The sequence below is a fragment of the Pimephales promelas genome, chromosome 13 (genome assembly GCF_988280905.1).
Source record: "Pimephales promelas chromosome 13, fPimPro1.hap1.1, whole genome shotgun sequence".
In the NCBI taxonomy this organism is placed as follows: Eukaryota; Metazoa; Chordata; class Actinopteri; order Cypriniformes; family Leuciscidae; genus Pimephales; species Pimephales promelas.
This window is the reverse complement of record NC_142781.1, coordinates 8,288,347-8,306,735: the sequence shown is the minus strand read 5'-3', so window position 1 is coordinate 8,306,735 and position 18,389 is coordinate 8,288,347. Positions and strand designations below refer to the sequence as shown.

The 18,389-nt window shown below is 38.7% G+C and overlaps 1 protein-coding gene across 3 annotated transcripts in view; it reads right to left on the bottom strand.

The window, feature by feature from the left end:
* plekhg3 (pleckstrin homology and RhoGEF domain containing G3) overlaps positions 1 to 18,389 on the bottom strand; it is a 97,954-nt gene that overhangs the window by 3,549 nt on the left and 76,016 nt on the right. For 2 of the 3 annotated variants that reach the window (XM_039667128.2, XM_089118392.1), the window contains exons 7-18: positions 15,742 to 15,892; positions 15,162 to 15,293; positions 14,682 to 14,864; positions 14,489 to 14,581; positions 13,486 to 13,572; positions 9,777 to 9,810; positions 9,589 to 9,663; positions 9,456 to 9,488; positions 8,718 to 8,728; positions 8,011 to 8,361; positions 5,452 to 5,559; positions 3,416 to 4,952 (exon numbers count right to left, since the gene is read on the bottom strand). In XM_039667128.2, coding sequence (XP_039523062.2) covers positions 3,416 to 4,952; positions 5,452 to 5,559; positions 8,011 to 8,361; positions 8,718 to 8,728; positions 9,456 to 9,488; positions 9,589 to 9,663; positions 9,777 to 9,810; positions 13,486 to 13,572; positions 14,489 to 14,581; positions 14,682 to 14,864; positions 15,162 to 15,293; positions 15,742 to 15,892 — 2,795 coding nt within the window. The remainder of the gene's footprint in view (positions 1 to 3,415; positions 4,953 to 5,451; positions 5,560 to 8,010; positions 8,362 to 8,717; positions 8,729 to 9,455; positions 9,489 to 9,588; positions 9,664 to 9,776; positions 9,811 to 13,485; positions 13,573 to 14,488; positions 14,582 to 14,681; positions 14,865 to 15,161; positions 15,294 to 15,741; positions 15,893 to 18,389) is intronic. The other variant, XM_039667129.2, reaches the window with a different exon arrangement.

The window sequence follows — 18,389 nt, the reverse complement described above, 5'->3', positions numbered from 1 at the left end:
CACTGCTCCTGCCCAACTAGATTGCTTGTTTTAAGGTTGCTGCCAACCTGCTGTCATTTTCCTCACACCAGGATATTCCTCACACAGGAATCTAAGCAAGAACTCCCTGAGAGGAGGGTGGTGAAACGCTGGTCTACCTGATGACGCTACGCTATGAGGATGACGTTGACTGGGATGCACGTTCGCAGATGTAGCAATGAGCTTTGTTAGCATGCTTACTGAGGAAGCATCACTACAAAGACCTTCTATTCAGAAAAGGTGGGTGGATAAAACCACCGTAGCTGTGGTGAATGCGAGGACAGCTGCCTATTAGGGGTGCACGATTCAGAAAATGTCACGATTCGATACCGATTTTTTGTCTCAAGATTCGATTCAAAAACGATTCTCGATTCAAAAACGATTCTCGATTCAAAAAACGATTCGCAGGTCTATATAAATGTAGTTTACTTTTTCCTATGTGATTGATTGCAGTAGACATAATTTAAAAGAAAAGTTTGATATTACTTTATATGTCTTCATACAAAAATAAAAACTTTTGCAAGTAAAAAGTGCGAAGTGCCAAGCTTTGGCCAGCTTTTAAATACATTTAATTCAAGTTTAAAATAAAACTTAAATAAAAAGCTTTTACATTTAGCTTTAAAGTGCTGTAGTCAGATCAAACAAACAATTATGCTAAATGTGGTTTAAGGAGTAGGCCTACTTCAGCTACCAGGTTGACTGTTGAAATGTGAACTCGACTGGGCACATTGAACTTCCTAAAAATATATACTAATTTCATAGAACCCTTGCGAAAATATTTTAAATAGATTTTAAAAAGCCACCGCTACTGGTAACATCTATGGTTAGATTGATTTGTTTAGATCCAGTGAAGTCGTTCATAGGCGCGTAATTTGCGGGTATCTCCAGATAACTAGCAGAGCATTCATTTAGTTCGCTATTAAATAAGAGACCTGTTGTTTTTGAAATCAAGCTGAGCGCTCGTGTCCGCTGCGATCAGAGTTCTCTTTTACTGTCTATGGTTCTCTGTGGAGTCTTCTTCGCAGTCTTCTCTCTGACGCGCGCTTCAATCTATCGCCGTTGTGGAGACTCCGGTGAAATCACAAAATAAAATGCACACAAACGTGATGAACATATTCGGTTTTGATGAGAGAGAGAAAAAACTATACGAGTGCGGTTTAGAACCCGTCACCTCTGACACGCTTGGCAAAAGATCTACAGAACTCAAACATAAGATCTGCTGATCGATGCATTTATTTACGGGTTGAGCAGAGTGGCTGCACAGTTTGACCAGCGGGCGGCAAGAACTTGCAATAACTATTTATCAGACCGGCCCTCGCAGCCTCGAAACCACAGAAACACTACCGGACCACCGGTAAAAGTCCCGACTCACCCGATTGCCACTTCGCCCCTGCACGCCATTAAAAAATATAGCCTATATGAATCGATTTTTGGAATTCTATGAATCGATTCTGAATCGGTAAAGATTGAATCGCGATTCAAATGTGAATCGATTTTTTTGCACACCCCTACTGCCTATAATGCAGATCTCTCGTCGGGTAACATGAGGCTATGCTGCTATGCTCCGTGGCACCGTGCTATGCTCTCCGACACACAGTAAAAGCCACTAAACTTAGATACAGAGAACGAGTGGAGTCTCAGTCCCTGCCACGTACAACGAGAGTCTATTAGCTGAAAATGAGGACCATACGTGCCTTGGCTTGCTGACGAGCTGAACATTTTCTATGCAGGTTTTGAAACGAACCGTATTATCGCTATTCTGCCAATCAAGCGTGTCGGAACGAAGCAGGCATGTTAGCGATGACCATGCGATGGCACTGTCACTGAGGATGAGGTTCGGAGAGCTCTAAAGAGGGTGAATGTCGGAAAAGCAGCTGGCCCTGATAGTATTATGAATGTACCATCTACGACAGCTGAGGAAATTCAGGTTCTCCTGAAAACGTTCTATTCGGCAACAATAGAAAGTCTACTAACTCAATGTATTTCAGTGTGGTAACTGCACTAATCAGGCCAGTAAAGCTCTACAGAGAGTAGAGCGCTTAGCCGAGGACATCACAGGGTCTGCATGACATCCATCTCAGATGATGCAGGAATAGAGCTGTTAAATCATCAAGGACTCTAACCCTGACATCAAGGACTCTAACCCTCTAACCCTAACCTCTAACCCTGAAGTCTGTTTAGCTTCCATCTGGTAAGTGCTTCCGTAGTCTGAGGACAAACTGAGAGGCTTAGGGGGAGCTTCTTCCCTCAGGTTAAGACTCCTTAACTTGGACTTGCCTGTATCACTCATCTCATAAGTCTCTCGCTCAGTATATTCATGTCTATTAAGCGTCAGGTGCACATAGCACTTGTATTGTTGCTGCAATTTAACATGTTTCAAACATTCTCTCTTTTTTGGACATTTCATATATTGCCGAATAATATTACTATTGTCTCTTTATTAACCTTCAAATGGTCTTCGTTTCCTGTTTACACTTGTGGGCTTCGGGGTATACGACCCCAACAATTGATTGAGTAATTGCACAAAAAAATATACATTTTTAATCATAAAAATAATATATAATTTTTTTTTTACTTCTCATCAATGCTGTGTTTTTGGAGATATAAAGTAATTTTGTATCCATATACCACACAATTCCTCAACTACACCATTAGCTTGCATATGAAATATTATTTTTTTATGATACATTGCATTTATGCTCTAGTACTAGGCCTTCATTTCTGTGTAAAATTTTCAGATTTATGCTGGATTTTTTTTTTTTTTTTGACACATGAAGAAAATATATTTAGTTTTTTTTTTTTCACATTTCCCATTCATTTCAATTGACCCCTAAGACCAGAAGTGTAAACATTTTTTACATACCTTCAGAACAAGCCCAGTTTTTGTGTGTGTATAGATAGATAATGTATGAAAGACACAAAATCTTATTCCACTGAGATGAAGGGAACCTTTTTTTTTATTAAGTAGAAGTCGATTGGGGTCGTATAGACCCCATGACCCGATTAAGGGTTAAATACTGTTTTACACTTAATTTGATTTGTTATGTTATGCACAATCAATGGAGCAGACCATATTTACATTTCACTGCTGTTTGTATATCTGTATATGAATCTATTCTGAAGGTTTTCTGAAGGTTTTCTATTCTGAATCTATTCTTGACAAGGTTTGCACAAAGCCACTTTGTCTATTTTTGTTGTGGAAAATTAATTCAGTGAACAAAGTAAATTCAATTACTGCAAACACAGACAAGGAGCAATGCAAAAAGTGAAAAGTCTCAGTTCTGCTGTTATATTCTGTTGTTGTAATATTGTTGGGGCATGAAAGAAAATTAGTTGAAAATGCAGTTCACTTTTTTTAAAATAAAGATCTGATTAAAGTCAAAAAGATCCATCTTACCTTTGGTCTCCTCTGGCTTTTCTTCCACCACCGACAGAAGGTTCCTCGTGGCTGACCATGTGTCTCCAGACTCCTCACTCCTCTGTCTCAGCCCTGGTAGTGTGCACTTAATGCGTTGACTATACTTCCTTGCAAGATTGAAAACTTTGTTTTGGGATGAATCCGCATCTTCTGCTGACTGTGCTTCTGAATCTCCCTCATCTTCAGTTTCTCCTCTCAACCTGATAACTCTGGGAGCTAGAGATGTAAGGGGTCTACATTCATCCTCACATTGTCTCGGTCTGATGGCATCATTCTCACTTGCTGCACGGTTTTCCTTCTCTTTCAAAGGTGATGGTGTGAAGGACTCCTCTCTGATAGTGCTCAGATTTGAATCTTCAGATAAAACCTGTCCATCAACACTTTTGCCTTGTGTCTTTTTACCCGGGTTAGGACTCTTCCTGAGGAGGCTGGGACTGGTTCCTTTATAATAAGGAGTTTCTCTGGGCATCAGTGCTTTGAGGTCCCCTTGACATCTAGAGACCTCTCTTTCCATTTCTTGCCAAACTTTGATCATCTCAGAAGACGGACGGAAAACCTCTTCCGGATTACTCTCAGTTTGGTAATAGACGGACTGAGGTTTCATGAAATCCTCTACATCAGAGTCGAGCTTAGTGAAATCCGTGGGATCACTGATGACTGGTTGTTCCAGGGAGCCTGAATTTGCACTCAAATTGGTCTCTGATAAAGCCGAGGTAACAAAAAGAGGTTCTATGGCTTCATCAGGTCCAGATGTACTGGAGGTCTTCTCTAGGGCAAGGTCTTTATTATTAGGAATGCTGTTGAAACGACTAACTGAATTCCTAACAAGGCCACTTGGAATGTAAGTGAGGCTCTCTCTACGCTTTAGGCTAAAAGTAGCATCCTGGTGCTCTGCATTCTCATAGTAGCTCCTTATCTTGTCAATGAGGAGTTGATCTTGCCGGGATAGCACTGAATCCCTTCTTCTTTCAATGCTTCGATCAGCGTCAAAAAGTCTGTCGTCCCCTGATGACCCGATCATGAAGTCTGCTGATGGAAGGGCTTCCTGGGTCAAAGGAATGCCATGTGACTCAGGTGAGCAGGTGCTAGAAAGGCGGTGTTGGCGATCATGGGAATCTCCCAGACTTAGACTGCTTCCAGTCCTGCTGGGAAGACGTGGAGATGAGCAAACATCTGCGCTTATGCTACTACGACGTGTGGCACAGACAAAGTGTTCAGCAATGGCGCTGGCCTTATCAAGCACAGATGATGGTAGAATGCTAGTGGAGTCTGATCTCTCCTCTGCATTCTCCTCTTCATCTGAAGATTCACCAGGGGTGTCGGTTTGCTGTGACAGAGATGAGGCCTCTTCTGTCTCTTCTTTGGGACCTTTATGATCATCTTTTTCCCTTGCTGACTCCAGAATATTTGGGACCTGTTGGTCCATCTCTATGGACTCGGGATCACTAAAGTTGTCCTGCTTTAATTTCTCAGTGGATCCCCAGTAAGAGTCTATTTTCAGGTTTTGAGATTTGTCCTTGAGATGGTAAGCAGAGAATGTCAAATTACAGTTACAAGCTGAGTCCCTTGATTTCTGAGTTTGTTTAAAACATTGGTAAGCTTTATGGTAACCGGTTGCTTACTAAATTAAAGGAGTTGTTCACTAAAAAAAAAAAAAAAAAAAAAAAAAAAACTTTTGCTGATAATTTACTCACCCACATGTCATCCAAGATGTCCATGTCTTTCTTTCTTCAGTTGAAAAGAAATTAAGGTTTTTGATGAAAACATTCCAGGACTTTTCTCCATATAATGCACTTTACTGGTGACCAAATGGTTTAAGGTCCAAATGAGAGTTTCAGTGCAAACTGTTCAAGCTGTTTGCAGTTTGCACCGAAACTGTCTTTTGGACCTTGATCAGCAAAAGTTTTTTTAAAAGTGAACTACTCCTTTAACTTATAACCAATCAGTACAATTCTAGTTCTAGGTTATTAAAACTAATACAACCACTGTATATAATGAATAAGTAAACAATTCACCTGTTCTGAGATATATTTTTCATCCGTAAGATATGCCTCCACCTGTTCAACTGATGGGCCATTTTCTCTATTCAAATTATTTTCAGTGACCTCACACCCCTCTTCCTCCTAACATAAAAACATGTTTTTAGCATTCATGGGTGTTTCACACTTTAAAACAACTCACTTTAAATACAATGCATATGAATATTTAAACTGTTAAATAAGCAATATCATTAGGAACAAATTATTTGGCAAGACAATTTTTAAGCACAACGATATTCTCAGTCCAAATATGGTTTAAGTTAGATTCATTAGCACGACCAGATGAATTTTCCCGTACTGATTTTGGGAGGAAAATCTTGTTAAAAATGTGTTAAACGGATCTGAAACAGTAATGCAGTTTTATTGATGGCTGAAAGCAAAATCAAATTAAGTGCACTATTTAATAAGTGAACACAGGGGTGGAGGATATAGAACTTTGTGAATGATGGGTTGTGCAATTCTTTTTCCGCATAACTCTGTGCATGCAGATTCCTTGTGGGCCTGGATAGGGTCGCACCAGCCATTCGCCAATTCTTAAACTGGAACATAAACTCCACACTAGAGACTTAGTAACTACTAGCTAGTTTGTAACTATTCAGTTGCACCATTTGTTCTTAAGGCAGAAGATGGCTAGTAGGTTGTAAGCTCTCGGTAATGTAACGCGTAGTCGCATAACATGATGTTTATCCTTAGTGGTACAGTAGCAGCCTCCAAATACATGAGAAAAGGTTGAGAAATACCATCAATTTCAGTTTATCCTTCATTCTAACTTCTTTTGTCTCAAGTAACTAATGGTAAGAAAATATGTTTCTATTCAAATACGATATTACTTAATCATGAATAACAATAAGAGATACAGTATATACACTAGTATATGCACTAGAGAGCCAAGCACACATAGAAAGCTTGGTTGCACTTGAAGTGGCCTTGATGTGCCTTACATGGCCTTGAAGTCATGTACTTAGAGTGTACGCAAGTACAATATTTAATTTCTAAGAAAGTAATATAAGGTAACTACATGGGTTAAGGTTAGGGGAAGGTTCAAGGTTAGTAACCTAGTTATTAACAAGTTATTGTAATTAGTATAATAATTATATAGAATGTACATGTGGAATCGGAAATCTCCGAAATCTCATTGGACCTGCAGTACCGCTCCTCATGAATATTAGCCAGCAAACACGGCTGTGGAGGGACTGATTGTGAAAATGTAAAACCACAATACGCTGATTTCACGCAGCCTCCATTTTGAAATGGCTCCGGTGGGAAGAAAACCGGAAGTGTCGCCTTTAATCTTAGGAGTGTCGCGAATGCGATGGCGTATTGTTGTGTTTAATGTAGAAATTTGTTATTCTAAAAATGTACATACATTTATTTCATACTTTAGACTATACACAGTGAATAGATATTTTTTTAAATATATTCAGAACATAAAAAAGAAGCAGGAATGAGCTATATACATATATTGGATATTAACATCCAATAGTTTAAATCGCAGCAGCAGCTTCAGGTTGGTAATCCAAGACATTGTTCAGTACTTCTGAGATTCTTCCCACCGGAGCCTCGTTTTCGATTTTAAAAATGGCAGCTGCGTGAAATCAGCGTATAGGATATATCATTATTATATAACAAATCCCTCAACTCTCAGACGTCGTCTGGTGAAGTATCACGTTACTCATGATATATTTAATGTTCTCAGTTTTACATTCTTCAGTTGCAGTGTTGTTCTGCAAGTATGAGAGTACTTGCAATCAGAGAGTGCAGTTCTGATTGGGTGTTTTTATTGAATGTTTAATGGGGTGGCCTGAGGGACATAGTAGGGTGGTACACTAAAACGAACACTGAAAAAAAATGGGGTAACCTGAAATTGTTATTTCGAAAATCTATTACGGTTTCTTTAATGATTTTACGAGGTAAATAAAAACATGGTTTAACATGTTGTATAAATGCTTGTGAGATTTGTCAAATATAAAGAGATCCAGTATGATTAAAATATGCGGTATGATTAAAGTCACATATGCAAGTAAAATGGGGCGAAGCACGAAAATACATTTCTAAATACACAGATGCTTGTTGCTGTTGAATTTTGATATTTGATCAATGTCTGGTAATATGCGCAGACCTGAAAATATGATTCTATGCTAAATCTAAATGGATGGGCGGGCCAATTTTTTTAGGGGTTATTATTACCATTTTGAATGCAAAGAAAAAATGGAAAAATGGAAGAAAAAAAAAATATCATTAAGAATAATAACAATGTTTCTAGATGTTTCTCTAAACAAATTGGAATGCAGCAATATAGTAAACAAAATGAATCATAAGTACTGTACAGTATATGCATTATTTGATGAATTGCAATATAGTAACTCTAGCAGTGCAGTTGATCTACAGAGTTAGCTTCAGCTATGCGCTGTTAGTGGATTAAGGGATTCTGGGAGAGCACATGCAACATGGCAGGGAGGTCTGGCAGACATGCAGGTCAGGTTGCAGGTCAGGTCGGGGTATGACAGAATCCCCCTTGGTGGCAGAGAACCTCACCCTTGTGAAGTCCATGGAAAGCAAAGCTCGGGCTCTATAGTGCCAGCAGGAAATGGCAGCCAACATGGAACTGGCAAAGTCAGCTACCTGGTTGTCCTCCATTAGAATATCGTCTGAGTCACTTTCCTCTCCTTCTGCTTCGTCCTCATTGTCTTGCATCAATCTGCCCTTCAGAGATGGCAAGCTACGGACTGCCTCCTCATTATCACCGGGAATCAGGCCTTCAAGAGAGTTTCCTTCTTGTGCGACAGGCTTCTCAGCTGAAGACTCGCACAAGGCATGAGCACTAACACTAGAAGTGGCTTGTAAAGGCCACTTGTCAGCGGCCAACGCCCCCACGCTGTCGGAATGCTGGGTCACAATGAAGTCACAAAGATTTCTTCTTATGAGTTACAAGGACATGAACCAAACTAACAGAGAAAGAATTTCCCTTGGGGAATAAAGGTGTTCTACGTTATTGAGCTCACTCTAAAACCAGAAGTGGGTAGTAACGTGGTACATTTACTTTTCGAAGTAGATTTAACGATGGGATTTATTTTTTTTAATTACTAGTGAGTATTTGTTTTATTCCCACCACTGTTTAACACTTCAACAAGTTTGTGGACGACATAAAAAGCACATCAAAAGGAACAAATTGTAGACTTTTTTTGTCATCTGATGTTTTAGGCATTTTGGGTTATTTTTTGGTTGATTCATTGGCTTCTTACCTTCAGTATTGCTGAAGAATTTAACCAGATACCAGATTAGCCAGATGAAAAAAAAAAAAGAAAAAAAAAAAAAGAAAGCAAATTAGTGACATTAGACAAATTAGACAACATTCTCAAATCAAGCTAAATAACATGGTTTCCCAGGTTTTGCATTTTGGTTCATTAAAACAAACAAACTGGAAGACATTCCATATACCAAGAAATTAAAGGGTTAGTTCACCCCAAAATGAAAATTCTGTCATCATTTACTCACTCTCAGGTTATTCCAAACCTGTATGAATTTCGATCTTCTGATGAACACAAAGGAAGGTATTTTGAAGAATGTGGGAAACTGAACAGTTCTGGGGCATCATTGACTTCCATAGTATTTTTTTTCCTACTATGAAGTCAATAGTGCACCAAAGCGGCCTGGTTACAAACTTTCTTCAAAATATCTTCCTTTGTGTATCAGAAGAGCGAAATTCATACAGGTTTCGAACAACCTGAGGGTGAGTAAATGATGACCGAATTTTCATTTTTGGGTGAATTATCCCTTTAAGTTGAATTGAAAATAAATTACATGAATCTGAATTAAAAATGATGTACTACGCTAGCAAATGCATAATAGAAGCAAGAGTTGTCAGTTCCCACTGTATCTTTATTACATGCCAACAGCTAACACAAATGAACTCTTTATTTAAAACATCGAAGTTATAACTTTATATCCGGTTAGAACAGAATGGACACATGGAGATTTACCTTTAGGGTTCTTCACAATCTCTTTAGACGGTTCTGTTGGAAGATAAAGTAGCAGTCCATTGGAAAAAGTAAATTAATAAAATAAATTCAAGATTTGAAGTTTTACAATTGCAAGACATATATAGGCACCTACCTGACTGCCTCCGTCTTGAGTTAGAAAACTCCTCTGCCTTTTTGAGTCTCTCAGGGCTGTACTTATACTTTTTGTCTTGGAAGAAAAAAGTATTCTGTTAAAACAGGCCCATGGTGACTTTTTACACTTATTTAAAAACTAATGGTATGAAAAATGAAACCTGTTCATGAGTGGTTTTAAATACTTACAAATAGAATCCATCTCCAAGATTGCTTCCTTTGCCTAAAAGAAAACCATCCAAAATGTCCAAATGAATTTGAGATGTTTTCAAATACAAAACCCAATATTTAATTCCTTCATTCATAAAGCACAATTAAAACAATGTTGATCAATGTGCTGTACAAACGTAATATTACATAATAAAATGTATTTTCAGGACAATACAACGACAAACAAATATCTGTGAAAAGAGCCTCTTACCAATTAACCTACTGACTCAAACGCTAATTCTAACACATGCATTTTTAAATTTAGTTTAAAATAACTTCAAGAGGGAGCAAGTCTAAGGTGTAAAGGTAAATTATTCCAGCGCTTTGGAGCTGCCACAGCGAATGCCCGATACCACTCAATTTTAATCTAGTCCTTGGAATATCTATAATCATCTGATTTGCTGATCTAAGAGACCTAGAAGGTTTATGTATATGAAGGAGATGCTCTAGATATGGTGGGGCTAAATTATGCAACACTTTATATACAAATATCAATAATTTAAAATCAATTCTAAACTGCACTGGCAGCCAATTAAGTGAGGCTAAAATCGGTGTCACATGCGAGTCCCTGTTAAAAATCTAGCAGACGCATTCATAACCAATTGAAGGCGATTCAATAGTACTTGGCTGACACCTAAATATAGCGAGTTACAATAATCCAGTCGTACAGAAATAAAAGCATGAATAATCTTCTCAAAATCACTTCGGGACAAAAACAGTTTCACCTTTGTTATTGATCTTAAATGGAAAAAGCAAGATTTTACAACACAATTAATCCGTTTGTCAAATTTCAAAGAACTATCAAATTGGACACCAATGTTTTTTACTGTATATTTACAAAAAGGATCAAAATAAGTTTTTGTGTAAGTTTTTTTGTAAATAAGTTTTGAACCAAATTATTTCAGTTTTACTTTCATTCAGATGCAGAAAACTGTCTGACATCCAAGATTTAACTTCTTGTAACCATCTAATTAGTGACTCAAAATATTTTTTGTCCTGTTTCCGCAACGGTAAATACACCAGAGTGTCATCCACGCAACAATGAAAGGATACTCCATGCTTGAGAAAAATAGAACCTAAGGGTAACATAACGAAAACAAAATTGGGCCGAGAATGGATCCTTGCAGAACCCCATTAGGCTACGTTCACACTGCATGCTGAAATGACCTAATTCCGATTTTTTTGCCCCTATGCGACCTGTATCTGACTTTTTCATGACAGTCTGAACGACACAGATCCGATCTTTTCAAATGCGACCCAGGCCACTTGGGTATGTGGTCCAAATCCGATATGTATCCGATCTTTTGAAATGCGACTTCAATCTGAATGACCAGGTCACATATATCCGACCCGCACGTCATTGCACACACCTGCTAGCCAATACACTCCAACTCCAACGCGTTTCTGCACTGTTATGGGCCGCTGCAGACGTGTCTCTTCCCCAGTGTTGTGCCTGAACGCGTTCATATACTGCGGTGTTTCCCAACCCTGTTCCTGGCGGCACACCAACACTGCGTGTTTTCTTTGTCTCCCTAATCAAACACACCCAATTCAACCCATCAGCTCATTAACCCACCTGATTATGAGCTGATGGGTTGAATCAGGTGTTTTTGATAAGGGAGACAAAGAATACACGCAGTGTTGGTGTGCCGCCAGGAACAGGGTTGGAAAACACTGTATTAAAAAAAAAAAAAATACTGTATTACTGCCTGATGAACATTACTGTGAACACGTTCATTCTGGTGTCTGTGAACGTGCGCTCTCTCAGTATAACTTTGTACAGTAGGTTGCCAGATTGATTTCTATAGAGCCTTCCAGGCGAAAACCTGGCTAAAACACATGTAAACATGCCTTAAAATGTAGCAAAAAAACACCCAATCTGGCAACACCAGCCACCAGCGTAGCACCGCGGCCGCGGTGACAAAGCAAGGAGCGCCGAGGACGCGCACTATCAATTAAACGGGGTTTATGACGAGCTTCGGTGAGGATCGGAAAAATCTTACATTTATGTGCAAACTTTGCCCGTCGATAAAATAATTGTTGTCTGTGTTTGTATATTGGCTGTGGCAATAATAATAATAATAAAACAAAAGCTCGCAACATATGGAAAAAAAGTACTATTCCGCAAAAAACAAGTGACGTTGTTGACCGTTGATTAATCTTCTGCACATGCGGGTCACTTCTGGGTCATTTCACGTTCACACAGGAGATCACAAAAGGTCGCATTTAATTGGAAATGTGAACGGCCTTGCAAAAAAATCGAATTTTTTCAAAAAAATCGGAATTGAGCATTAAGCCCTGCAGTGTGAACGTAGCCTTAGACAGTGGGGCCACTTTTGATTGATGTTGACCAAAATTAACAGAAAATGTCCTATTATACAGAAAGGATCTAAACCAATCTAGTGCTATGCCCTGAATTCCCACGTTTTGGCAGGTTTTGGCAATCCTACACTGAATATGCCCAATCTGTGAGGAGGATGGATGATCTTGGCAAATCAGAAGTGCTCACTAACACACATTTAGACAGATTTGTGAACAATATTTGAGAGAAATAGGCCTTTTGTGTACATAGAAATGGTCTTATATCTTTGAGTTCAGCTCATGAAAAATGGGGGCAAAAACAAAAGTGTTGCGTTTATAATTTTGTTCAGAGTAGTTATCAGTATCCCAGAAACAGTCAATGTGTTGGACCTTCTTGACATGCATGACCCCCCACCCCCACCCCGAATTTAAAGTGACTGTGATAGAGATGGCTCAGATAGGGAGTCCCAGGGTGAAACGGCCCATTTGCCAGGTAGACAATTGAATGGCGATGCAGAGGTGAACTATCAGAAGGATTGGGCAGATGTTCATGAGAACCAATTGGTGTGCCCCACACATGACCACAAACAACCCTTTCTACAACGTCCGGCCCATCTTCAGTGCACTGAATGAGTGCACACACATCTCCCTGAAACTAGCCCATGCCCATGGGGTCTAGCCGAACAAGCAGAACTTCCTCCAGGGTGTAACTTTGTACATGACAACCTTTTCACCTCACTAAGCCTTCTTCACGAAATGACAAAAGGAGATATTGGATGTCTTGTAATGAATTGTGTCAATAGGTCTAATTGAAGAATTTGAATGAATTCTGACTATGTTGTTTCCCACCGGTCACTATTGTGACCGTGTATAAAACCAAATATTTCACTAACTCAACCAACATAAAATGAAAAAAAAAAAAAAGAAGTGTTAGGGAGGTCTAAGGAGTAAAATGCATGTACTCAAGTTGCAAGAAAAAATGTTGGATTAAAGGGGTTTAAGATTGATATCAGATTCAACAAATGCATCTTTAAACTGCTCAATAGCGACTGCCTTTAAGTTCTGGACCTGGTGAATTGGTAATGAGGTATTACGAATGACACAAGGGAGAATTACAGTACAAGTACCAGGCAACAGAGAGACATTCCCAACAGAGAGAGCATGAGTTAATTATTAAGTCCAAGGTATGTCCATGAACATGAGTGGATCCAGAGACATGTTGCGTGAGGTTAAAAGAGTCAATCATATCCAAGAAGTCTCTTGCCAGCGCATTGGAAGAACAACACACATGCACATTCAAATCTCCCACAATTAAGAATGAATCATATTTTAAACAAATCTCACCTACAAAGTCTGAAAACTTCTGTATTATCATTACAGTACATACCTTTTGTGGTATCACAGCCTGATGGTTCTCCAGAATGAGCCGTTTGATATGATGAGCCCATAATTTCTTCTCCTCCACGGTTTTAGCCTAATGAGATCAACCATTAAATTGAATTTAGAATTGAGTTGTTCTATAAAAAATATATTCTGTCATTATTTACTCAACACCATGACATTCCTTGTTATTTTTTGTGTAAAGGGGGAATCGAAACACCATTAAAGTAGTTCATAGTACTGTAAATAGACAGTCTTCTGAAGTCATTAGGATAACTTTGGGTGAGAAACAGCTAATTATTTTTATTGTATTCAAATGTATTTTAACCAAACATTACAATGTTAAGCTTGTGCCATTATTGACTTAAGATGTGCAGTGCAGGTGAAGGTATCATATGACTTCAGATGACTAAAGCACAGTAATGGACTTTCTGTGTTTTTCTGAATTTGTTGTTATATATGGCAAGGGCTGTGTAAAGATTTTTTATTTAGAGTTCTGTATTTGTGTAAACAAAACACACGTTTGTATCAACATGGCAGTGGCAGAACTATCCCTTTATGAATATAAGATTTGGTAACACTTTATTTTAAGGTGACGTTGTTGTACTGTACTTCCTACAGCAATAACAGTGAATTATGCATAATTACAAGCAACTAACCCTAAACCAAACCATACCTCTATAGTAAGTACATGTATTTCATTAACTGAGTTAATTAAAACTGAGTAACTTCATCACCTTAAAATAAAGGGTGAAAAAAATAAAATACACAGGGTGTCATTGTTACAATGTAATTATATATTTAAGTACTGAGTAATATTAAGCAACTACATGTACTTACTATTGGGTTAGGGTAGGATTTGGTTGAGGGTTAGTTGCATGTAATTATGCATCATTTACTGTTACATGTTAATGTTAAAGTACATGTAAATTATGTAACAAGGACCCTGTAAAATAAAGTGTAACCAAAGATTTTTATTCATGTAAGGACACAAATCATCGTGGACACACCTGGACAGTATGAGGTTGTTTGGGATGCTTGTAATGAGTGACACTGAAGCATAGCGAGTCCTTAGCACTCTCGATTAACATAAGCGCTGAACACTGCAAGAAGAAAGAGAAAACAATTTTAATGGGGGCTTTACAATATTGCTAACTAGACATGAATTAAAATGATTTTCTAGTGAAACTTGTGCTGTCATACCGAGATGTGGGCCTTATAGACATAATGTTCTCCTCTTCGTTTAGCGATGAGGAGCATGAGGTCAAAGAGAAACAGTGTACGCTCGTTCTTGGCACGATGGACACGAAAGGTGCCCTCGAGAACCAGTTCTCCATATGCAGTCAGATCAGGTCCCTTCCAGTTTATGAGCAGAGACTGGACTTCCTGAGGCAGATGAGGGACGTACATATATTGTAAATTGGTTCATATATCTTTAATAAATATGCAGAAAAAAAAGAGACCAGCATGGCAACATGTGCCTATAAGCAAACTAGGCAGAAAGAGAGAGATTTATTTTTTGGACATTTGGACATATTTTAGAGTAATTCTATCAATAAACAAAATCTCCAGTGGTTCACATGCATCTCAAAGACTGTGTTTGATTGTGAGTGTGAATGGGGCGGCACGGGCTATGAAACAGGCTCATAACACAAACTCTTTGATGTGCGTTTGTGAGCCCACCTGAATACGGACTGCATGTTCATGTTTTCTCTTCATGTCGTTTATATACCACGCAACACCAGTCATGGTGTATATGGCCTCCTCCACCACCTCATAACCCTCCTCCTCTGGGTCAAAGTGCTTGGCAATCTCCTACAACATAAAGGACACATTCAAATTAATTGTGATTAAAGACAAAAACTACTGACTGCATATTTACAATGCAATAATCTTTCCAGATTTTTTAAACAACCCAACATTACCAAAATTAATTATTGGATAAACAAACAAAGTGAAATAAAAATGTCCTTCAAACCAATCAAACTATATAGGTCCAACAACATGCACATTTTTACATGACAGGTTAAATAGGAAAAAAAATGTAAAAGTACAAAACAGCAGCAGAAGTGTAGATTTTAATTGGACACACAGCCTTTGATCCCAACAAGCTTTTAACTCTTCAATCACTGTCTTTTAAACACACAACGTTACAATATACAGTGCAAAAAACAATGATAATCCAACAAAAATGATCATGCATGATAATGGAAGCATTGCTTTACTATTCTCCACAGTATTATTTAGGGAATGGTTGGTTAACCTGAAGTAACAGATGATATTTGAGGATCCTCTGGACCGGCTTGAGAAGATAAGATCCCAGGGGCAGAGATCGCTTTAAAGTAGCTTGCCTCTCTCTGAAGAACTTTGCAAAGGTTTTGTTTCTCATGCAGTCTGTTAGAGCAGCCACAGAGCTAAGGAGAAAGTATGAATAGTAAAAAAAAACAGCAGAGCACACACTAACAAATATGTCACATACAAACTGATAAGAGTAACTCCCCTACATACAACATATAACCCTCAGATAATTCATAAACGAGTCAACGTTGACAAGGGAAATAAATAATGCTTCAAACACTGAGCTGCACATACAGTAAAGACAACCAACAGGTTAAAAAGTTCAAATGTTCTATAGAACATGACAGGCCTGGTTCACACTAGGGATGGGACGATAACCGGTTTCACGATAAACCGTGATAAAATGTACTGACGGTTAGTATTATCGTTTAAAACTTAATTATCATTAAAACCGTGTTTGATTATCGTGATTTTAATAACTCACTGAATCCTGTCGGCCAGTCTGACGCAGGCGCGCAGCACGCAATATTTTTTTAAATTACTATTCGAGAAGGAATGGTGGAAGGCAGTGACCGTGCTCAGGAGATTTTTCAGCCTTTTAAGAGGACCAAATCTGAGGTGTGGTCATTTTGGGTTTTACAAAAAACTATTAAAAATAACTTTTGGAAATAACAATCACAGTCCTGGACAGTGAGTGAGCTTACACATTAAGGTAATATCGGATTTTCTCCAGTCATTGTTAAAAAACAAGCTAACAATCCTTGCTAACTAGCGTTAGTGAAGCGGCCAGACGGATCTTTCTGCCTCCACCTAAGCTCCGCCCACAAAAAACGTCACCATGTTTACCAACTGTAAAAGGGTCTATAGAATCTTGCTTAAAAACTGCATAGAGAGGCTTGTTTTATTTGTTGTTTGTTGATTTTCAATTATAAAACTTGTTAAAGGTGCAATGTGTAACAAAGTTGAGTATCTATTAACAGAAAAGCAATATGACATCCATAACTATGTTTTCAGTGGTGTATAAAGAACTTACTTAATTAGCCGTAATGTTTTTATCACCTTAGAATGAGACATTAATAGCTCCATAACCGAGGGAATCCCCTTCTATGAAGGTCGCCATGTTGTGACGTCATATTCCTACCGTAGCCGAACGTGAACAAACAGCGCTACAGAACGCGTTTCATCACTACCTTGAAAGAGAAGTAGCGGAAAGCTGGAAGCTAGCCTTACACTCCGTGAGTAGTGACTTTTCCCTTGTGAGTGGTGTAAAATATGTAGTTGGGATTGTTTCATGTAACTTAGCTCTCCCTCGCTGTGTTATGGGCTTGTTATGTTGGGGATAGATGTGCTGTTACGTTCGTGAGACAGCTGATGATTAGTATTCATGTCATTGACCGTAAAACAGTACGTTACAGGAATCACTAACCCGTCGATAGAGACTTTTACTAAAGTCTTTTATCACTAAAGTCGATCGCGAAGAATTTTAAAAATCAGAGAAAAAAAGCCTATTGTGTGTAGTAAATAGTATCTATGGGATGCGGAGATGACATGATTGTAACAGCGCGCGCACTTCCGACCTTTGGACTCATGCAGACGCGTCCCAGCTCAGCCACAGTAACAGCTCATATTAGCCAGCTAAACTATTACTACCCTGTTAGAAAAAATATATAGCTGCTCCCTCGCTGTATTATGGGTTTGCTACAGTATGTGGGGAGAAATGTGCTGCTGGTTACGTTTGTGAGACAATCAGCTGATTATTATTTTATTAAATTATATATTAAAACCCTTGATCCTCACCTGACTATGGCTTTGTAAACAGACATTCATGATGTGGTTTATAATGGACTGTGGTACAGAAACAGTGACAATGTTACACACTCTTGGCTTACTCTGGCTATTCTCTGCTGTCTCAGCCGACGAGATGTTTGTCCCGTTTTAGCAACCGTAGCTTCTTCGAAAGGGAGGGGTGAGCAGTGGGCTGAGCCCTTAGTGCAAACCTGGTGCAAACTCGCAACCGAACCACTAGATGTCGCTAAAAGTCACACATTGCTCCTTTAAAATGTTTTCAGTGTGAGCATCAGTTCTTTTTGAGCACTTTCATAAATTTTTAACAAAACCGTGATAATATTGATAATCACGATTATTTTGGACACTATAATCGTGATATGAAATTTTCATACCGTCCCATCCCTAGTTCACACTTGGTATTAATATGCATTTTAATCGATCGTATCACAAGTTGACGAAGCGAAACACAGATGTAAACAGGTTCGAAGACATTTTGAGCTTGTCCACTTTCCACCACTTCCAAAGGTGTGTCGAAAACACATTCGGCCGGATTGCTTTCGTAGTGCAAAAGCTCATTGTTCAAATAGCCACAAAAGACCGTCTTCTCTCCGCCTACTGAACTAATGCGTAAAGCACGCCAGTCAGACAGGATTTAAATTTTGACGGCTGAAGAACCAAGTTTGGTTTGGTTTTTGAAGCTGAAAACGCACCAAGCACAATGTTCTCGCAACATTTCTGATTTCTAACACATACTCTCACAGCGTTCGGCTGGTCTTGTGTCTGTCAGAGCAGAAACTAAAGCTGCTGCTCTATGTATGTTTTTCC